Source organism: Mercenaria mercenaria, chromosome 8 (assembly GCF_021730395.1).
Source record: "Mercenaria mercenaria strain notata chromosome 8, MADL_Memer_1, whole genome shotgun sequence".
NCBI lineage: Eukaryota > Metazoa > Mollusca > Bivalvia > Venerida > Veneridae > Mercenaria > Mercenaria mercenaria.
In genome coordinates, this window is record NC_069368.1 from 72842771 (window position 1) to 72866539 (window position 23769).

Below are 23769 nucleotides of genomic sequence, written 5' to 3' on the forward strand. Positions count from 1 at the left end.
CAGTTTTAGATGCGAATTTAGAAGAGCATTTTTTTATTTTGTCCGTTAATATTTTTTCTTGCAAAAGCAGGGGAAATGAAACAGATGTAAGTGTTTGAAAGTAAGTTTGTGTAATGAGAACGACGACCTTACCCTGCTAAATTTCTATAATGAGCTTGTCCATCTTTGAATTTGGACAGTGCCATTAACTGTTAAAAGGGGTGCTTACCAAAAACAAAAAAGATACTGGCCGAATAGCGAACAGTGCAGATCATGATCAGACTGTACGGATGTGCAGGCTGATCATGATCTACACTGGTCGCAAAGGCAGAACAAGTCGTGTGCAGCATAAGGGTTAAAACAGAATGTACCAATTCGAAGACACTCTCTGAGTTCCATTGTTTAAAAAGTTTCACATATTGTTGTAAACATGATATACTAACTGTCACAGCAAATATGCTTTTGCATTAACAAAAGTGATTAACCTTATTTATAGATGTTTTGATGAAGACCTTACATTCACATTTGATAGTTCACCGTAATGTATTCACTATTTAAGGACTCAATTTAAAGATAATAAACAAAGGTAATACATTTAGGTTATACATAAAATTGACGCGGGTCGTTTTAAAATTATTTTTTATATACAAATAAGCCTATCGACTTAAATAAAACATATTTACTAGTTTTGATGTGTTATTGTACCAGTGGAGGCTTTAATGTACCAATGAGGCTGTATACATATTTGCTAAGCTGACTAAAACCTTCAGTTTAAATTAACTTAGTTTGTCTTCTCAAGTTCTAAGTACATTCATTTCTGAGAGAGAGCTTTAAAGCAAAATGCAACGAAGAGCTCACGAGTTGGACGATATATGGCGGATTCTTAAACCATGGGGAAAATTTCAAATTGGACAACTTGTTCTTGTTCTGGTTGATTACATACCGGCAGCCTTTGCGATATTAAGTGCAGTTTTTACTGGTGAGTAGTTAACATTAACATATTTCCAATAGAAAATACATGACACCGGAACATGCCGCCCATCATTTTTGGCTTTCATTTTGCGTGGTATCATGTTAGGTTTCAAAGTATTTCAAGTCGTGATTTATTTCGAAACAGAGAGCAGTAAAACTAGGAAAATGACAGTAACTTCCTTGCTATTTATGCTTAGATCAATGCAGAGGTCGAAGTGTTGACCAGTAATTCGAAAATAAATGTTTACTTCCAAGTTTTTATTTCCGAGAGGCAAAACATTAAAAACTGTGAATTATGGTTTGGAACGTGTATCTATTAAATTATAAGGAATCATTTCAGTAATTTTTAAAACGTTTTATGCATGATACGTGTTCAAAATATCGGGCCAGTTTGCATGTGACCTTGAAAATTTGACATGCATAAAACACAAAAGTCAATCAGGTAAGTTATATCCTACAGATTTCGTCTCCTTTTTATGAAGATATCGAGTCACCGAATGATCAGCAGATACAGGTGATAAATATTGAAAACAAACAAATGCTCTATTTTACTTAAATTTATAATGATGATAATAACATTAGTAGTAGCAGTAGTAGTTTTTTTTTCAATTATAAGGTCGAGCTATCTTTTACCGAATAATCAGCAGATACAAGAGTGATAAATATGGAAAAACATCTCTGTTTTATTTAAGTTTGTAATTGTAATAATCAATATTATAATGATGATAATAGTAATAAACACTTTATTATATAAACGTTAAATATTAAGATATTAGCTTATTTATAGAACAGCCTTCTGTGTAGAAGCTAGTGCAGTGTGCATTGTATATACACATAACAGAAATAATACTAATCAAATTATTCTTAAACACATGTATTTGATGAAATCATTCTACATGTATTGTAAGTAAATGTGTTTAATATTAATACTAGTATATATTTCAGACACATAAAGATGCAGATTGTTGATTGATATATATGGACAAGGCATTTCATATTTGCATAGTGCAATGCATAAAATAATGGCTTTCCATGTTCTTTTATGAAGATGATCTAAGCACATTTTGATGTTTCTTCTTAGAAAAATAAACTAGAAAATATGAAATACAGGAGTCAATCCCGTAAGAGATTAAAAAAAAATATAAATGCAATATGAAAATCTCATCTGTAATTAAATTTTTCAAGTTTAATTCTGAAAATAACTGTCCATAAAAGCTTGCAATTATTGATTTATTTATCATCCTCCATATCTATGAAGATTGCACATATAAATACACTTGCAGACAATGACGGGGATATATCAAAGTTGACTAATATATACATAACATAAGAGCAAAATAAATAATCTTTTTGGTCACTAAATTCTATGTATATACACATAAATTTTCAGTATTGACTATATCAAAATTGTAACTATTTTCAAAAGTTATCATGTAATGTACATTGTAACAATGAGGTGTTATGCACAGCTACTAAATATTCATTAAGAAACAACGCATTAATTTCATAGCAAATCAAAACATGCAAACGCTTCAAAGTTCTTGTTGTTCTATCTCCAGAAGTGTGTGCAGTCCGTTTTGCATAGAACCTCAATCAAACCGAGCTTGTTGTTATTTTGCTCGGTTGTGCTCCATGCTTTCAAAGAGATTTTAATGAACAGTTTTACAGGCCCGGTTATCTTTAACTCTGAAAAAGATAACAATTTCAACACTTTAAATGGTTATCATACGAGACTATTATTACTGATGTACAAAATATTCCAATATAATTTAATAAACAAAAGCTGGATAGATAACAAATTAGAAAAGAGACCAGATTTAGACAATTTTACATTGAAATAAGCATGTCAACTTTGCAATTCACATGTAACATTTTTCGTTGATTTGTTGTACTTTCCTTGTGACAAGACTTATGAACAGAAGAATTTAATTCTAAAAAAAATATTTCCGAAAATGTACGTTTTTATTTTTTCAAGTACAACTATAACTTGACATTTCAATCTGTAAACCCATTAAACTCTTCCTTGATTTCGCTTTAAACATCTTATAATCTTATTAAAACCAGTTCTCACCTGTAAATCTTTCCCGAGAAGTATTCGCAGCAATTCTAGTTTTTCTCTTTTGTCCAGAAACAACCCGCTACCTGTAAAGGCACCACCTCCAGCACTAGCAGCTGCAAGGTCACTTTCGACACCTGGTTGTTGATCGGTCAATGAGTTGAGGAATGTTCCCGTAAATGTAAAATGTTTTCCGGCGGTGCTCTTACTGTCACTATCGTCACTAGGTTCATCAATGCTGTCACTATTCTCGGTTTTGGCATTTTCTAAATCAGTATTTGATATAAATAAACTATTCAGTGCAATATAAGTCACACATGCAAATATATGTACGTATGATGAATATAACTGAAGCCAATTCAAACAGAACAGAAACAAGTATCTAAGGAGTGTGTAAAATGTTCGTTCCGGAAGCATACAACTGTGCAATGACATATTGCTAATAAAGGCATTTGGTTAATTCTAGAAAAAAAAGGATAAATGCATGTTTGATAAACTAAATTCTGTGCCGATCAACTTTGAAAATAAACGAACATAAGTTTATTCATTGGCACTGAATACAACTAAATGAATGCTATTGTGTATAATGAAATGATAAAAACGACATAAAAAAATAGCGCAAGCTGTTTGTGTATTGAGTCTGCAGATGGGCTGTCCCGGTGAAATTAAATGAATATGAACATTTTGAATAATCAAATCTTGGTCCTTGTTTCATTTCATCTTGTGCGGCAGCAGAACCCATAACATGACCATAACAGTGTAGTCTAATAGGTTAAACCTTTATATTTCTTTCTTACATCTCTGTATGTTTATACAGATGTGGCATGAACTTTCTAAACAACTTTTAGTACTTTCAGCCCAACTTCGCTCAAGTAGAACTCAGATCGCTTAAATACCTCGAACTCGCTTAGACTTGCATATTTTTTCGTGTCATCGGTACTTTGAGCAAACTGAGTTCCAATAGAGTCGTAAATAGTTAGGCCAACTTAAGATGTACTGCATTTCATACTTATTATAGGTATGTACTCGCTTGATTCTGTTAAGCGGTTTTGTGCTTGCATTCAAAACAAACATAAATACATGAAATTTCAAAATATCCCATTCTGTTACAGTGTTGTTTTAGTAACATTGTTGTTGAAGTATTGGCTGGAGTAAGTCCAATATATGCGTAAACACGATAAAACAAATACCTTCTGTATTTTTTCCGCTCTCTGCATCGGTAGATGGATTATTGTCTGTCACTTCACCATCCCTTTTCGACATCAAACTGACCAATTCCGACAACACTTCGGCATCAAGGTCCGTTAGAACAGTTTTGGAATCCACAGACTTTGTCACTACAGTGGCAACCACCGCAATTAAGAAAAATGCAGTTGAAAAACTCGCATGGTGAAGTGTTCACGCCAACCTCGCAACTGTGTATCTGATCTAAAGAAGATAAATCGGATCATACCCGAATTGAAATGAGGTGGTGATCGTGTTTCGAATAAAGGCGTATTTTATTGAATAAATCTCGAAAATATACAAGTATATAAGGGCTACCTAATGAGTTCAGCGCGAGTAAGTTTTATTCAACGAGTTCAAGACAGAAACTACACGGGCTAATGTTCTGTTTGTCACATACTAGATGATGAGCATCATTTTGTCATTGAATGTACCTAGTTTGTAGATTTAAGGATACGGTATATTAGAAATTATTTCAGGCATTATCCAAGTTATTGAAAATATTGGCAATTAATTAGGCCTAAAATTTTTTATTTGTTTCCGGTAACATGCTCAAAAAAATTAGGGTAGGTAGGTCGGAATTTTTTTTTTTTTGGAAATTTTTTTAATTAAGGGAGACTTTTCGGAAATTATTTTTTTTTTGTCAAAAATGATTGCAAATAAGGGGGTTATGCCTTTAGAGCATCAGTTAGTTGATTTCTAACATCACTGACCATGTTTAAAGCATAAAAAGTGCAGTTTTGCATCATTTTGTTAAAAAGTTGAAAAAAATTCTCCAAGGCCATAAAAACATTTAGGGTCGGGCCAAAAATTTAGGGTAGGTCGGGATACCGGAAACAAACAATTTTTTTTACGCCTTATTACTGAAATTAGTGAAGATACACGAAATCTCGAAACATAGGTCTTTAAAGTTTGATAAAAAAGGACAAATGTAAACAGATAAAATCTGTACTTAACTACAGCTATATGTATCCTTAATACTTAGTAAATATGTTTTGAATATCTAAACTGTCTCTCCCAAAGCTATGTTATGTCCAGGCTTGTTGCAGTACCAGTAGTACTGCTACTGAAGTACTACTGAAGCCATTTTAGCAACTACTGGTACTGCTACTGAATTACTTGGTCAAAATTTGGCGACTACTGTTACTGATACTGCATTACTGTCTCAAAAAAGTGGTACTGGTACTGCAGTACTCAACCAGTACTTTGTTTTTTTTGTTTTTGTTTTTCTTTGTTGTTTTGATTTTCAAAAAATTGTACTATTTTTATAAAATGGTGCCTTTATAACTTAGCATCTAATACATGCTGCCTTTAATATAATTTAGATGTTATGCCTTTAAGCAATCATATTTATTGACATGACTGAAGCATATATCACAGAACAGCAATTATGGGACAAACCTGTTTTGCTGTTGAATGTATAATAGCAATATAATAGCAATCCTGCACTGATTTGAGCTGTCATCAATAACAATGAAATGGTCAGTTCGCTTATTTTTCAGTATAAATAGTAAAGTATTAAGAGCAAAGTAACTTATTTTTTGTATGAAACAGTCATTGCTGGACTCTCTGGATATGTTGATGTTTCTTTTTTCTGAATTTGAAAATGAGCTGGAACAAATTTTTCAAACTATCGGAAAACACAGAGGGCACGTTCAAAGCAAAATGCTTGCATTGCCCTTCTGAAATATCTGGATCATTGAAGGTGTCTTCTAACTTAATCAAGCATTTGAAAGTAAGTAGTAGATTTTACATATTGAATGATTTGAAATATTTAATATTAGCACTGGCAATAAAAAATATCAATGAAATGTCATAACTTTATGTTAACATCCCTTAGACATTGTCTGACACTGTGACAAAACAATACAATATACAATAGAAAAAGGTGTTAATAAGAACAATGGATGCATATCATTTGAGTTGTGTTTACAGATATCTATTATGCACATAAGTGTGGTAATTAACTGTATTGTTATCTTTGCATAAGAATGCTGCCACCCAAAACAAACAAACACACAAGTCTTTGTCTTCAATGAAGTTTGTCAATCATGTTTGCTTTTCAATATTACAGTGCAAGCACAGGGAGGAGTATATGATGACATGTACCAACAAAGCTGGCAAGATATTTCGGCCAGATAGGTGCCGGATGAATGACGAGACATTTCATAACCTTATAATGATCAAATGCAATTCAGAAGCTAAAAATGCATAAAAAGTTAACAAGTGTGTTGAAACTTTAAACATGAATAACTATACATAAAGTGCTGTGTTCAAGGTTAAACAAATCCATAAATGATATTCTCGCACTAATGTAATATGCACTAGATTTAAGTTAGAAATAAAATAGCTCAGAAAATGTAATGTTTTATGATGAGTCAGTTTATTGCAAGTACCCATAACAATTGACCTCAAGAAAGTACTGGTACTGGTACTGCATTACTCGTAAAATAAAAGTACTGGTACTGCAGTACTCAGACAAAATTTAGTACTGGTACTGGTACTGGTACTGCATAAATGTGCAAGTACTGGTACTGGTACTTCAGTACTATATCCCTAGTACTGCAACAAGCCTGGTTATGTCTATTTTCTTTACAAATATGTTATATCCATTTCTTGTATGTTTATTTAAGTCACGCGGATGGATCTTGTTTGATTTATTGCAGAATAAAGCTTCTTTATCAATCAAAAACTGAAAAAAAACAGTTAACCCGTCGTTTGTTATGTAACATATTTCTAAAGAATGGCTGGACGTATTTTTGACTGCTTAGCTCAACAATTTCTTGATGAAATACAAAAAAAAAAAAAAAATCAACATAATCAGACGATAACATCATAAGAGTTTACTTATTTTAACCATCTTGGTTAATATTTTACCAACGGTTTGGTGTTAATCACAGGTTAATTTAACCGCTGTTTATACAAATGGATGCAGGTCGTTTGGACATACTGTGACCTTGAGGACCACATATCAGGAGTATAACATTAATTTTATACCACATCGCATCAAAACGCATGTTATAGATGTTTTTATTCATCTTTACTAACGTAAGGAAAAAACCCTACTTAAAGGCATTACAACCACACCACACAACTAACTCAATTACTTTAATATTTCGGGCCTCCTGGCCCATGACATACATAATATGATGACTTGTATGTACTCAAAAGATCTTTGGGCTGTTTATACTTATATAGTACTTCACTATTAATATTAAACGAATTGAAGTACCCACTTGCCTTCTGCATCAATACAAGTGAATATATTTCACCTTATTAGTATTCGTAGAAGGATTCTGTACCTGAATGAATTATATGATATTAATTAAATTTCAAAACAAGTTTTTTTAAACTTAAATCTATTTGAAAATTTTAAGTGTCATATGTATTGAGCTTTGTACAGTTAACATTTTGTATATCACTTGTATATCACTTTTTCAAAATATAAATTGTACTACCACCAAAATAACTGGACGTTATTAATTTTACCAAATGACTGTTACGTACATGACACTTAATTGTGAACGTAGCTCTACAGATATAGGCGTCAAGTTCATTTCATTTACATTTGAAATAAGTGTCTAAAAATAAACTATTTAATGAAAGATACGCTCTGGATTTGAAAGAAAAAAAATCTTAATTCTTCGCTGTAAACTTATTATTTTTGGATAAAACTTTATTAGCAATGTCCTTTTACTTGATAAAAAGATACTGATAATAGGTAATAGATTCAGGCGGATATCAAGTGCATGTCAAAATGGACAAAAAGTTAGAAAACATGAAAAAAGCGGAAAATATATTCAAACAAGTTTTGATATTTTATTATTTTGTTTCCAAAACTAGGTCAAACATAATATAGTTAGTTGACTGAATTACTACTATGCGTATGTCTATGAAAGAAGTGTATATGAATAAACTCCGAAATGCAGTCAACAACTGACGAATTAATATGTCATCTGAGCTTATCTCGTAAGAAAAACATGGAAGACCACCAGCTTGGTTGTATCTTCATGGAATACATTTATTTTTACTACAACAGAATTCCGCTTAAGCCAGTGTTAGGGAGCGTGAAGAGTGTTGCGCTTTTGAAACTCTCTCAAGAACAGATTCCATCGTACCAAAAAAAACCCCAAAAGACAAGGATAAATATCAAATAGGGAATGCCACGTTCCAGATAACGCAGCCTCCTCAATCACATACAAATCAAACACACGAGGACAAAGCGGACAAATAAAGGAACACTGTGGGGCACGGCCTTTGAACGGTCCACTGAAGAGCTTAATACGGTTTATGGTGCACACCTAACCTCACTCTTACCCCCACCATGTTCCAAAGTCACGGGACAGTGTAAATAAAAGTAATCACCGCCAGGTGAATCTCTAACACACGCAATTGAAACAAAATGCATGACATGTAAAACACAACAAGAGCACCGCAATGCGGAGCAATATACGCCCGAAGGTATGATCTTTGACCCCTAAGTGTGACCTTGACCTTGTAGTTAGCCATCCATTACATGCACTCCGCACATTGCCTCGATGTGGTGAACATTTGTGTCAAGTTTCTTCGAAATCCTTCAAGGGGTTCAAGAGTTACAGACCGATGACCTTAGACCCTTTATTCACAAATGCTCCTATAAGACTGTCGTATTTCTTAGTACCCACCTTCTTATCCTGTCTGTAGATATCGAAATAAATCCAGGACCGACTCTTATTCCAGAAGTGGTAGGAAACACCTCCACTGTTTTTCCATGTGGCAATTGCTATCAGCCAGTTACTTGGACCTGTAAGAGTGTCGAGTGCGAGTCTTGTTTTACATGGTACCATGCCGATTGCCAAAATATCACTGATAATATGTATGACCGGCTGGGAAATGACTCGAACATGGGTGTTTGGAAAAGCCTAACAAGCGACAACATTAACATCACAACATCATCACTAGCTAGTCTCGACACATTTAAAACATCAAACTCTTTCAGTAACTTGCAGAATATATCAGACACAAACAATCACTTAGTAAATACACAACCTGTCACGTCCACCCCTAAACACAAACATAATCAAAATAAACAAACAAAGCAACCTACAAAAATAAAATTAAAAGATCATTCAAGCTCCTTGTCATAAATTGTAGGTCCATTGTAGATAAGAAATTGGAATACGAAAACATGGTTTTGTCAACAAAACCTGACATTGTTATTGGTACCGAAACCTAGCTCAAGCCAAATCATTCTGACAATGGGAGTTTCGACCCAAACTTGGGCTATGTACCATTTAGACGTGATCGCCAGAAGCAAGCAGGAGGAGGTGTATTTATAGCAGTCAAAAATACAATAATAGCTCAAGATGCTACTGAATTCTGCACAAACTGCGAAAATATCTGGGTTAAAATCCCGATGACAACAGGTAAGTCTGTCCAGATCTGCAGCTACTATAAACCGAAAGAAATTGATCAAGACAGTATGTCTGAATTTAAACGCTCTTGCGAGCTATCTTTCAAAACAAATGCAGTTATGTGGATTGGCGGAGACTTCAATATGCCAAAAATGGACTGGGCGAATATATCCCCAACCGCAGACTGCAAATCACCCTCAATTTACAGGGAATTTATAGATATATTATATGACAACAATGTTACCCAGGTTGTCCTGGAACGAACTCGTGACCTTAACATTCTTGATATTTTCTTAACAAGTAATCCTACTCTTATAAATAGAACCAGTGTTATCTCTGGTATCAGTGACCATGATGGAGTCCTCATAAACACAAATATCACGGCTTGCATGAGACAACAGAAACCAAGACAAATACCCCTGTACAAAAGAGCTGACTGGGATGGTTTTAGATCACACATGACCGACTTCCACAGGGACATGTGTAAATATGGTAAGTATGATTGTTGCTCTATTGACCAGAACTAAAGCTGCATCTTTTAAAAATAAATTCCCACGGTTCAGGTTAGAACTAAAACGCTTATACAGGAAACGAGAGAAACTTTACAGAAAATACAAATCTGGACAATCAAACACCACAAAAAACAATACCTTGACAAAAAACACCTTTGTTGTAAAGAAAAAAAAGATGCTTATGAAAACTATCTGGAGGACATTCTCAACATCTGCACAGACGCCAACACAGAATAAAGTAAACAAAAACCAAACAACAAGAAGTTATTCTAACTAATTAAACATACAAAACAAGATGCTTCAGGTATAAAAGCAAAATAAAATCTATCAAGAAGGCAAAGACAAAGCAGACATACTAAATGAACAATTCAGATCTGTTTTCACAACCAAATCTCCTCTCTCACTAAAGTCTCTCTGTGAAATCAAACTCCAAGACTCAGCACATGCAGGGAATCTAGCCCAGACACCATATAGCCCACATAGGCAGATGCGAGACATTGTTTGAGATATCCACACCTGGGATAGAGAAACTCCTCTCTAACCTTGATCCTCACAAGGCGGCTGATCCTGACCAGATCCGACCTATCATTCTAAAGAGTATTTGCAAGAAAATTTCTCCATTTCTTTAGATTCTCTTCTCAAAGTGTCTCCATTCTAGAACCATTCCGCAACTCTGGAAGATGGCATGTGTTGCTCCAATCTATAAAAGGGCCCTAAAACTGATCCCTCAAACTATATCTCTCTTACTTGTATTCTCTGTAAAACTCTCGAACATGTTGTCTCGTTCAGTATTACAAAGCATTTCACAAGTTCTAACCTTTTCTATGAACTTCAACATGGTTTTAGAGGAAAAAGATCTTGCAATTCTCGACTTCTTATGCTCGTTGATGATCTGCTGAAATCTGTAAATCTCAGAAGCCAGGTAGACCTAATTCTTCTTGATTTCAGCAAGGCCTATGATATAGTAAATCATGAAAATCTTCTGTACAAACTCCACTTCTATGGCATCCGTGGAAAGACGCTGTCTTGGATAAGGTCTTTTTTGACAACAGATCACAGTCTGTCATCATAAATGGCTCAGAATCAGATACCATCCCCGTTTCCTCTGGTGTGCCCTAGGGATCTGTACTTGGCCCTTTACTTTTCCTTAGCTATATAAATGACCTTCCTGAGTATGCTTCCCACTCAAACGTCCGCCTCTTTGCAGATGATACTGCAATCTATCTTTCTCTCACAGAAGCTACACACTCCAAATACCTACAAGACGACCTCAACCAGCTCCAGAAATGGGAATCACTATGGAACATGAATTTCAATCCATCTAAATGTCAAGTTATCAACATTACACAAAGAAAAACGGAAATAGACACCAAATATACTAGTACATTCCATAACACCACATTAGAAACAGTCTCATCAGAAAAATATCTTGATATCACAATCTCAAATGACTTATCATGGAACAAGCAGACAGATAACATCACCAAAAAAGCAAATCAAACATTAGGATTTCTCCGACGTAATATTAAAACCCACTCAGTCAAACTTAAATCTACAGCATACACAACACTAGTGAGACCCCAGCTCGAGTACTGCTCCTCTGTTCGGTTACGTCGTCCCGATGTGGTGAATATTTGTGTCAAGTTTCTTTGAAATCTTTTAAGGGTTCAAGAGTTACCTAGCGGACACAAAATTGATAACGGACAGACGGACAGACATGTAGACGGGCACTGAGGGTATAACTAAAGTCCTTGGGTGTATAAAAATGTTTGTATAATTATTAATATCCCAAACCTTAAGAGCCAGTCTGCTATTATTTTGCTTTGTTGTGTCACGATACGGACTTGGTCGCGTTATGTGTCAGGCAGCCGATTAGCTTAGTCGATAGAGCACTCGCCCTGTAGGCGAAGGTCACGTATTCTAGCCTCGGACTGACTTCACATTTTTCTCGCCCTGTGACATTTGGCGCCCAGCATGGGACCGTGACCTGCTTGTTTGGTCAGTTTTACGACGCTTACAATATTCTGTACCTCCGGAATTCGAGGACGAATTTCCGATTTGTAGCGGTGTATGTCACGGTATGGACTTGGTCACGTTAGGGTAGAATATGTGTCAGGTAAGCTCAGTCGGTACAGCACATGTCCTTTAGGCGAGGGGTCCCGTGCTTGAGCCCCGGACGACTGCACGTTTTGCTCGCCCAGTGACAGTTGCTTTTTATGCTTCCAAAGGATCTTCTTACAGAAGTGATTAACTGTCAAAATATCAGTCATTAATGTCGTGCGGCGGGTGTAAAATATATCTCCGTATTTGAACACTGTGTTGTTTATATATTTTCTGGTTCTTTGGGACCATGGAATACATTAAGTTTCACTACGATGGGGCGGGAGAGATGCTGCACTTTTCATTACCCCTCATGAACAGACTCTATCAAACAGAGTCTCTATCATGTATAATACAGTCGTTTAAAATTGTCTGTAAAGTACTTGATTAGCTGTTTTCCGAAGTAAACATGTGTAGCACAAATCGATATTTCGAAAAATGAAAGGTCAGCAGCAAGATTTTTTATGCATTTTCAATTCTGTTTTACTCCTTCGTGACTAATACACTTTTCTTGTCTTACTATGTGTGCATGAGGGTTTTAAGCAAGTTTTATTTCATTTTTATTACTTGATATGTAAATTATATGAAAGAATCTTGCGGTATTTTTAGATAGCTAATTAACTATTTATCCAAAGGATACATACCTGAATACGAGTGTGAAGTGCCCACAGCGAATGGTAATGAAACATCAGCAGTTTGGAATATTACGTTCAAGCCACACATGTGTCACTACAATGTTTACAACCACACTGGCAATGCATCTATCTTACTGGAGAAGCGGACGTGTGACAATTACGTATATTCAAAAGAAAATACTTACTCCTCTGAGGTATGGGGACTTAGTATTTTCAATTGTAATTGCACTTCTGATCTAAGACGATTGATTTACTGCAATAAACATAAAATAATGCATTTTTGTTTTAGATGAAGTACAGTAAATGCTGAACAGGATCGCCCACTCCTCGTTTCTAGGATTTAAAGTCGTTTTACTGATACTTCAAGTCATATAACAATTTTCCATGCGAGAAACTTTTCAGAAAAGTTCAATGTATTTGAAAAAATGTAGCCTAACGAGAATATCTACTTAACATTAAAGTATAGGCTAGTAAGTATCATGAAGTTCTTCTGTTAAATCGTAAGTAGTTAGAAGAGGGAAATGGATATACTAATATACTTTTCAGTGGAACTTGGTCTGCTCTCGTGCAAATCTGGCTGCACTAGCACAGTCCCTTGTGCTTGCCGGACAAGGTCTTGGCGCTTTAACCATGTCTCATGTGGCCGATAGACTAGGACGCAAGACGGTTCATATAATTTCTCATATAGGGGTTTTGGGTTCGATGATTGTCATGGCATTTTCACAGAACATTTACATGTTACTAACAATGAGACTTGTTACTGGCACATTTCAACAGGTATGATTATTCAAAATGTTACAAATGTGTGACAACTGCAAGAAACTCTATGCATCAACACGTGCAGTTCGTATTCTTACCGTCTTTATTCATTGCAATTAAAAGTAACCATTGGTTAGAACATTTTGTACTTGTTTTTAAACAATATCAGCGATGTTGCATTTTTCTTAAATAATTTATTATTCAGTAAGATACTTTGAAATTTGTAAATTAGTGATTAATTTCACGTTCAAACATTTATAGCAAGCACATCAGTTTTCTTTATACAGAATAATTACATTTTATTTTAGTTATATAATCAATATTTGATTAAAAAAGGAACGCACTCTTTCACATTTAGGGAATCGTGTGTACTGGAAAGACCCTTGCCTTAGAATTATTCCCCGTGGAAATCCGTGCCCACACAGCCCCACTCGGATCATTAGCATGGTCTTTCGGTGTCATGCTTCTGGCTCCATATGGCTATATATTCCGTGACATCGATTGGCGATACCTTCAGTTAGCATTTGCGGCATTTTCTATCTATGCTTTAGCTGAATGGTGGTGAGTAAATTATCTACGTTTTAGCTTAGCAGTGGTGAGTAAGATAATACCAGTCTACAGCGCTTTTGCTTAGCGGTGTTAAATAAGATAATACCAAGCTATCTGTGCTTTGCTTAGCGGTGTTGAATAAGATAATACCAGTCTATCTGCGCTTTAGCTTACCGGTGTTGAATAAGATAATACCAGTCTATCTGCACGTTAGCTTAGCGGCGGCGAGTAAGATAATACCAATCTATCTACGCTTTAACTGAGTGGTGCTGTGTATGATAATACTGTTCTAACCATGCATTAGCTCAAAAGATTTTGATAAAGGTTTACTTGACGTTCGTGACAACGTTCAAACACATTGTATTGTAACCTTATTATTTTCATGACACGGAATAAGATGCTGTTAATTCCATGTGTTGTCATAACTAATATGCAATCCGCTTTAAGATATAATTTACTTTTGTTCTGAAAAATGTCACATTTAAAACATCTGTCAAATATCTTAGATTTCACCATTTGTGCTTATTTCAATGATAAACGATCATATACCGATTAAACAAACTCAATTTTGTTAAATGGTTGAGTGGCGCCTGTGATAAATATATAACATTTTTGTTAATTACACTCTACTATCTTATAAATATACCTAACACGGAACCATTTTTCATTTACCTCATGGCTTCAATAAACAGTAACCTTGTTTCATAGGTTATCTTTTTTCAAACAAATAAAAATCCAGTAATGTTCCTCTCTTATTTACTCGACCGCGATTTGGATCAATAATATGAATAAATCTAATAGTGTTAAAAGCGTAATAAACACAATGTACAGTCACCATTCTACCACATTGTTGTTTATTTATGGCATTAGGATGATGGAAGAGTCCGTTAGATGGTTAATATCAAACGGTCGGTTAAAGGAAGCAAAATTCATTCTTGAGAAAGCAGCAAAAAGAAATGAAGTGGATTTCAGCAAGCTGGAAGATATCCTTCATGAAAACATCCGTTTATCCGACGAAGATCATTGTGAAAAAGACTTAACTAGGGAGGAGATGGAATCATTTGCAGATGAGAAAGGAAGACCGAATAACAGCAAGTTGCAGTCAACCAAGACGGTGGAAAAATATACTGTTCTCGACATTCTAAAAAATCCTTCTCTCAGAATAGACACATTTATTCTTTGGTATTCATGGTATGCAATTTATGCTTCATATATGTCCAGTCTAATAATTTTATTTCCCTCTTCAGCTGCCCTTATCTGAATTGTATTATGCTTTTTTCACCTTTCGTAAATGGTTAACTAGTCTGTATTTTCAGTTCTTATGTCTTTGAAAAATATCAAGTAAAGTTTCGACAGATTCTTCCTTCTTCGTAAAGTGATTCATAGTCAAGCCGAATATTTAAATTGGTATTATTTTCCTTGCTGTTTCTCTGATTTATGTTCATATTGTATACTCTGTTTTAGTTTCCTGGCTGTTTCTCTGATTTTTTTTATATATTGTCTGCAATTTTGTGTTGATTTTACTCTAGGATAGTAGCGGCTGGGGTGTATTATGGCCTCACACTTGTGTCAACCCATCTTGCTGGGGATCGATTCCTGAACTTCTTCTTGAGTGGTGTTATGGAATTTCCTCCACATTTAGTTTGCTTCTTTCTTTACAATAGGTTGAAGTTTCATTGTCTTCTATATTTTAGATATGCGTTTTACAAGTTTGCAGTTTATATCCGGAAAAGTTTTACCTTTTACGAATCATCCGGACTTGAAGAAATACATATATGAACTTGCAAGATGTGTGCGAAAGAAAATCGTGAAAATGTGCTATTGTTAGAAAACAAACATTTCATTTTGCTTGGATGTTTAACGTCAAGTTCGTTTTCTGAATTAAAGACTTTACATAATGAATTTGTAATTTTGTTAGGATTTTTAAATGTCAATTTCGTTTCCCGATTTAAATACATTACATAACAAACCTGTAGATTTGTAAGGATTTTTTAATGTCAAGGTCATTTCTTGAAATAACGACTTTACATAATAAACTCTTTCGATTTTTTTTCTAGATGTTTTACTTTTGATATGCTTTTCATTTTTCTAGATTAGGACGAAAGAAGACTATGATCTTATGGTATGCATTAGCAGGGATTTCTCTAGTTGTTTCAACAGTCTTGCTTACTGTCCTTGGTAAGGTTGAAAAAAGCTGTTACCAGATATATGTTTATATACTCCTTTCTCTAAGGAATAAGTCTGCGGATAACATAAGTAACATTTGCAGGAATGTCATTAAAAAATTTAAGTTGGATATATTCTAGTATTTTGTTGGATTTTAAGTCACACGACACGTTTTAGGTCTTACGGTTTTTATAGCGAGGTTCCAGCTATCAGCAGAACCTGAGGAAGTCGTCATATGTCCCTCCATACACAATTTAAGGCAGGGATGAGCTTATGGGTAGAACAACAGGCCTTTCGTAAGCTAGCTTGATTGCTTCCTCACATAAAAGAATTGTACACGCCAAGCGAGGTTTCGAACCAACACGGTACGAGACAGGTGATTCGAAATCAGCGGCCCTAAACACACGGACATTGACGCCCCGGTATGTTCTGGCAACTTCATTTTACAGTTAAATAACTTCGCATCTAATACCTATTGTACCTATGGTGAAACAGAATTATTAATTATGTTTAATACGCATTGTAGAAGGAAACAGCGTTGCTGCTGCAATAGCAACACTATTTTCATTACTCGGGAAGGCGGGAATTACGGGCGGATTCAGCACTGTCTTCTTGTATACTCCAGAAATATATCCCACCAATTATAGGTAAGCTCTCGACATTTCCTAACTGCGCCACTTTTTGTTTGTTCAACAGCTTAAAAGAACACGTAACATTGTAACTATCCCTTACTTCTTCTAAGTAAAACGTTATGTGCAATTAATCGAGAGATCGACGGTCCTATCACTGACGGGGTAAATGTTCTCTTTGACGACTTCATTGATAGTAATACCTGCTGGTCATGACCATCCTCCCTATCAACTTCATGATCCTAGGCCCAAGCATTCTTGAGTTATCAGCCTACATATACATTTGTTGCATAGTATCAAATATTGACCAAATAAAACCACGATTTATCTGATACTTCGTTAAAAAAATAAATATACTAAACATCGAAAAATTTCCAAAACTAATTTTCATCTGTCATGGAACAAGACAGTTATCCTTAAACATTGCTTTGGAGCAATCACCATACCTATGACTTTAAAAATATATACATTTGTACAAATCAGTATTACCTTGGAACTTCTAAAACATACTGGCTAATTTTACTGGCTCCTAAAAGACTCAGTAGTTAAGAAAACACCATGTAATGTTGTTGTATCTGCAATATAGTCTCTATTTCACCTACGGTTGAAATGAACAAGGAGAGGATGCATGTTTATCTATTATGATACGGTAGGAGTATATTAAGCAAAGATGCAAATACCAACCAAGGGAAATTTATTGTGGTTGGTTTAGAAATTTTCTGACAAATACCTCTAATTTCAACATTTTATGAAATTAACGATAGTTTAGAGGAATGGTCGTTTTCGACTGCCATATTAGGTAATGTATTTGCAATAATTCGTATGTACAACAGTATTAAAACATACCCGTTTATCTGAACTCATTTAACGGTCCCTCCGCTCTGGGTCGACTGCTTGTAGAAAACCAGCTGGGACTGGTATGGAATCCAGGAATTAGTTAACATGACTAAAATAATATTGAATCTATTTTGAACAAAACAGCTAACCTGCCATTTGTTATTTTGCCAATATCTAAAAAAAAGTCTGAAAGTACTTTCTTGACATTTTACGCACGCTTAGAACAGTATGTGGCTGATAATATTTTAAATTGGAAAAAAAAACAGTGACATCATGTTCATTTGACGACTACAATCAATTGTTTGAAATGCTTCAAAATACACTAGAATTTACAAAATAGCAATAAACGTTATGAGGGAAGAAAATGAATTAATAACAACGTCGTTGTCGTACCCTCTTATTAAGATAATTTGATGTTTGCATGATATTTAACAATTTTCTAGTAAAGAATCAAAATCTGCGCAAATGTATTCAACACACCTTTTATGTCTATTTGTGACTTAGATAAAACGGCGCATGGCAGTAAAATGATTTTTTTTTCTGTTGACATTTTGACATGTTGTTATCAACATGTTGTTCTGTTGTATCTTTGTTTGTTTGTTTTGGATTTAACGCCGTTTTTCAACAGTATTTCAGTCATGTTACGGTGGGCAGTATTCCTGGATTCTGTACCAGTAAAAACCTGTTCTCCGCAAGTAACCGCCAACTTCCCCACATGAATCAGAGGTGGAGGTCTAATGATTTAGACACAAAGCCCTTTATCAAATAGTCACGGAGAACTTAGCCCGCCCCAGGATCGAACTCGCGACCCGAGATCGTAGACCAACGCTCTTACTACTGAGCTAAGCGGGAGGGCTTGTTGTATCTTTACTTTCAGAACAGTATACTCGGTAATTCTTATGCTGGTGGCAAAAGACATGTTAACTATTTTGTTTATCATATATAAAAATCAAAACGACAAAAATAATTTATTCATTTCTTTACTTCATCATAATTTTTTCTCTCATTTTAGGAACAGTGGTCTTGGAATTGCTTCATCCATATCAAGGATTGGTGCCTTGCTGGCCCCATTCGCTAGTAACTTGGTAAGCCTTGTAATTTTTTTAAGCATCTTCTTATCAACTGTTGTACATTGTACAACTATTGCAACGATCAAGTTTAACTTTTCTCTGTTTGTATTTATAAATTATTTTTTCCTTTGGAAGTGAATATCTCAGCCGCAATGGCAAAGTTTGTATCACCAGAAAAAAGATCACTACATACAAGTAGATTGAGAAACAAAAAGTGTTTAGCTTGTTTCAGGAGAATCAATGCTGACTGATCACTAGCAACTTTAATGAATTGTCACGAATTCTAAATAGGTAGACTTTCAAGAGCATTTTGATAAGAATTTTCATACGCTTTTAATGTCAATATTCGTTATGTGTTTTGTGTTAACGTTTAATTTTCGCCGTTTCCAACCATAAATAGTATGCTTAAAAATCGTAGGCGCAGCAAAACTTCCTTATCCGTACTCAGTGACACGGCCACAAGTAGGTCGATTTCAATATAACTTTAACTTTAAAATTTAAAGTGAAAATGTTGAATCCAAGAACTATGATATTGTATTAAAGTATATATGATACAGCAAGCAGCCATGCTAGCAACTTCGAAGCAGACAAAAATGAATACATACGTAGCTCGGTCAGTCTTGTCTCGGAATTGATTACTTTAGTAAATAACTATTATCTTATTTTGCTTCAAGGCGCTGATATCGTTGTGGATACCAGGTGCAATATTTGGTGGCATGTGTCTGTTGGTAGTTATTCTTGCTCTGAGACTTCCAGAGAGTGCTAGACATGAGCTTCCTACAACCATTGAGGACTTTGACAAATGGGACACAAAACAACGGACGTCGAAAGAATAAATCATACATTAGTTGTTGCGACACTTTAAATTAACCACAAACATGTAAAAAAATAGTAAACATTCAAAGCAGAGTGAATCTGCTTATTACTATTCTAACATAACCCGACTTCCTATTCAACAAAGAAGACTGAAAATTGTGTTATTATGCACCAGTTCACTGTTTACACGTCACAATTATTACTTCATAGTGTCAAACGTCAAAGTGGCACGCTGGATAAGAAACACATATAAAACAGGCAAATATTTCGTGGATATCGTAAAGGATGTACATAATAATCCTTGATAACGTGTTATAATCGCCCTCGTGGTATTATTCTTTCGCATCTGAACTCCAAACAGTGATTTCAACGACATATCACTGTTTGGGATATATGATATTATTTCTTAAATAACATGTGGCACAAGAAAATAAGAGGAAACAAATAAAGATGTTTCGTTTTGGTTTGTCAGTCTAAAGACAAAACGAAACGATGGTGTCTCTTCTATATTAAACAAGAATATGAAAGTCTGTGAAATTGATCTGTAAATCTTATCACACTGAGTTACAGTTAATTAAACATAAAAATCAGCAATTGTGTTCATTTTGGCTTTAACAAGAATAGATATTGAAATTTGTACTTTTTCCCAATTTGGCAAAAATGCCGCGAAAATTCCCAGTCCCAGGGGTATGGGTCATGTTCGTAAATTGGTGAGAAAAAACCCTGCAATATCTCAATGGACTATGAAAATATTTGGGGTGGTACGCAAACTTAACATCGGCCTGGGCCGAATCAGCCATAGTCCGAATCAACATGTTTCCATTTCAGCGCCGCTTTTCAGCTGCATCATAATCAATCGCTAACGTACAAATACTTTCTACTACTTATACAGCCAGTTCCAAAAAAAAAAAAAAAAATGGAAATAACATTACAACTAAACATCTTTTCACGCACTTAAATTTGCGTATCCGTCTGGATTTTCGAACACTTTTCTTTCAAAAAAGAAAACTAACAGAACATTCAGTCATTTAATCTGACTCTTTCTGATTGGCTATTACACATCACGTGGTACATAAACAACTTACTTGGCAAAAGTAGGTCAACATTATATACATATATTATCGATCTTAACACATCTAAAAATAGCCACTAACTAAACTTTTTCCAGGAGCACATAAAGAATACAAAAGAAATAAAATAAAAACATATAACCTACCAAAACTTTACCACATATACTTACGTCATCAGGTCATGGCACATGCTCCGCACACATCTTTCAAACATATATCTACACCAGTCCACTATAATAAGCATATCAATAAACAGCTACATGTTAAACCAAGACATTAAGTTGTTATACCAATATAAAATACATACCTAATGACTTCTGATCAACGTTTTCTTGAATTACACAGAGTTTACAAACAGTAGTTTCAAAATGGCGACTCAAAATGCGTAAACAAAAATTAGCACGTTGGCGCATGCGTACGTAACAACCATACGTGACCATTCTTATATCCAATCGAAATCTACTTTCAATAACTAATGCGCATGTCCAAAACTACGTCACAGCTCCAGGGTCGAAATAATATGACAAAAGAGAGATATCCATAAGTATCTATAATAACAAATATCCAATACTAACTTTCGTCAAGAAAAATTGAATCATGTACATTGTATATATATAGAGGAGAAACAAGAATGTTTAAGGGATCTATGAATAAAATTGGAAAGTAGATCCCTAGGAAGCCCGAAACAGGCAAACAGTGAAAATTGCAGATCGGTTTGATTGAGTTGTTCATGGGGCGTAATGGAAATGCAACACTGCCCCCGCCCCTAGCACCCGGGTTAAGCAGTATTCAATCTTCAAATCTAAATGAGGGTTGAAATCAATGATCCCGAAGGACAGAAAAATAACAAACTGAGATGAAGTCGGGGCGACCCTTTTTTCGGCCGCCACACAGCACTTAAAACCCGCTGTTGTGAAGTAAATAAAATCTGGAAAGTAGATCCCTCGGAAGCACCGAAAACAAGGCAAACAGCGAAAATTGCAGACTCGGTTTGATTGAGTCTGTTCATGAGCAGTAATGGAAAATGCAACACTGCCCACGCCCCCTAGCACCGGCTTAAGAAGTATTCAATCTTCAAATCTAAATGAGTTGAAATCAATGATCCCGAAGGACCAGAAAATATAACAACACTGAGATGAAGTCGGGGCGACCTTTTTACGGCCGCCACACAGCACTTAACACCCGCTGTTGTGAAGTAAATAAAATCTGGAAAGTAGATCCCTCGGAAGCACCAAAAACAAGGCAAACAGTGAAAATTGCAGACTCGGTTTGATTGAGTCTGTTCATGAGCAGTAATGGAAAATGCAACACTGCCCAATTATTATGAACAATTATTCCAAGGCTTTGAGACTATAAAATAAAGCTAAACTTAAAAGCTACACGTAGAAGCCAGTTTTAACGTTAACTCTCTGGACGTCTCTTCTTTAAATGTTTCTTTGTTTTTTCAAAGGTTACATCATTTGATCCCGTAAGAAATGACGGGCTACACAGCTGCCGTGACAGAAATATACTGTTTTAAAGTCTGTATATTCGAAATTGCACTCTCACTTTTAGAGGTTTATTCGGCTAAGACATCTTAAATACATTCACATACCTTGTCGCAGGTTCATATGTTGTATTTGTTTAATTTACTGTTATAAAAATCCATTACTTTCTCAAAATTAAAACATGCATTTGTCCGAAATTAATACTATAGTTGTCACGCGTTTAATATTTTAAATGTCCTTTTGGCTAAAATGAATTCGAATCTTATACTTGTTATGTAATCGGAAATATTGGCCAATTTATAAACACTTCAAAAGGAAAAGATTGATATCATACAAAACTGTTAGAGACCCTTACGTTCATTTAGATATAGCGATCTCACTTGAATTCTATTTCATATTTACTCTTAGTAAAAACAAAGAGTATCTATTTTGAATTAAGTGATTTTGTGAGAACTGTCTGGATCTTTAAGAGGAAACTGACTGTTAGTTTGAAGCTTGATTTTTTTCTCCTTTTTTAAAACTAGGCGTTACATTAGCCTCGGACCACTCAGAGGTTAAGAAAATGATAGCGAAAATTGGTGCCATCCCATTTGCACATTCTTTAAAAATTCTAGGTTTAATATGATCTGGACCTGCTGCTCTGCGTGGATTTCAGTTTTCAAGAATCTTTCTAACATCATTTTCTGTTACATATATTTTAGGCATGCTTGCAAATGGGCTAGGTCCAAGGTTTGGTAAATCATGGCCTGGATCATCTGTGAAAACAGAAGAAAATTGTCTATTTAAGATTTCAGACTTATCCTTGGCGATAGATTTTAAAACACTATTTTCTCTTTATGGAGCAATGCCGCAAGTACCATTGCGTAAACCTTTTACAAAACCTCAGAGACGTTTGGTTGTACCATGTACCATACAATCTTCAAATGTTGTATATGCTCATTTGTATAATCTGATGGTCTTCGTAATTCCATATTCAAGTTTTATGAGTATTCTTTTTGTAACAACTTTTTTATGTGATACAGTATGTTAGGAATTCTTCTACTTTATTGCAAATTCTTGTAAAACGGATGTTGTAACATCTAGACCTCGTAGGATGTTGCACGGTGGATATCTAAGTGTGTCTGCATAATAGCGTCCAAGATGGAATCCCATTTTTATCATATATTTTTCTTGTAAATTTCAACTGAAATGTATACATGCAAGTCCAACAATGATTTTTCCTAAATCCGAAAAATGAGTTTTGTTAAGTTTTAATTTATTAGATAAGTGTATGAAGATCGTCCATGTTCAGTATATCGAGACTACTTGATGCATCATATTGAACGTTTAAATATAGCCTAGCTGTGTATTGAGCATTAAATATCGCTCACAAGGTTTTATGTGGAAATTTGTGCGTACTGCCCTGTCTTTGATAAATATTTATAAATATTTTAGGGAAATAATTTGAATAAAATATTTGAAAAGGCTATAGTTGCTTAGCTGTGGACACCATCATATTGGTATCTATCTGTATAT

At 34.9% G+C, this 23769-nt stretch overlaps 2 protein-coding genes across 4 annotated transcripts in view; one reads left to right on the forward strand and one right to left on the reverse strand.

Annotated features, from left to right (window-relative positions):
• Nucleotides 1-530: 530 nt before the first annotated feature.
• The window catches only part of LOC123566093 (organic cation transporter protein-like), a 40183-nt gene continuing 16944 nt past the window's right edge, over nt 531-23769 (forward strand). The window contains exons 1-10 of one of the 3 annotated variants that reach the window (XM_045359944.2): nt 531-958; nt 12872-13065; nt 13418-13648; nt 13989-14191; nt 15050-15370; nt 15709-15843; nt 16272-16357; nt 16872-16992; nt 18824-18896; nt 19556-20287. In XM_045359944.2, coding sequence (XP_045215879.2) covers nt 820-958; nt 12872-13065; nt 13418-13648; nt 13989-14191; nt 15050-15370; nt 15709-15843; nt 16272-16357; nt 16872-16992; nt 18824-18896; nt 19556-19717 — 1665 coding nt within the window. In that variant the 5' untranslated portion in view covers nt 531-819 and the 3' untranslated portion in view covers nt 19718-20287. Of the gene's footprint in view, nt 959-12871; nt 13066-13417; nt 13649-13988; nt 14192-15049; nt 15371-15708; nt 15844-16271; nt 16358-16871; nt 16993-18823; nt 18897-19555; nt 20288-23769 lie in introns of those variants that run through there. The other 2 variants (XM_045359945.2, XM_053550173.1) reach the window with 2 other exon arrangements.
• LOC128559099 (uncharacterized) lies at nt 1699-3562 on the reverse strand. Its single transcript, XM_053550175.1, has 2 exons — nt 3023-3562; nt 1699-2637 (listed from the first exon to the last, which is right to left on the reverse strand). Exons 1-2 carry the CDS (start codon nt 3440-3442, stop codon nt 2632-2634), a joined length of 426 nt encoding a protein of 141 aa, XP_053406150.1. The 5' UTR covers nt 3443-3562; the 3' UTR covers nt 1699-2631.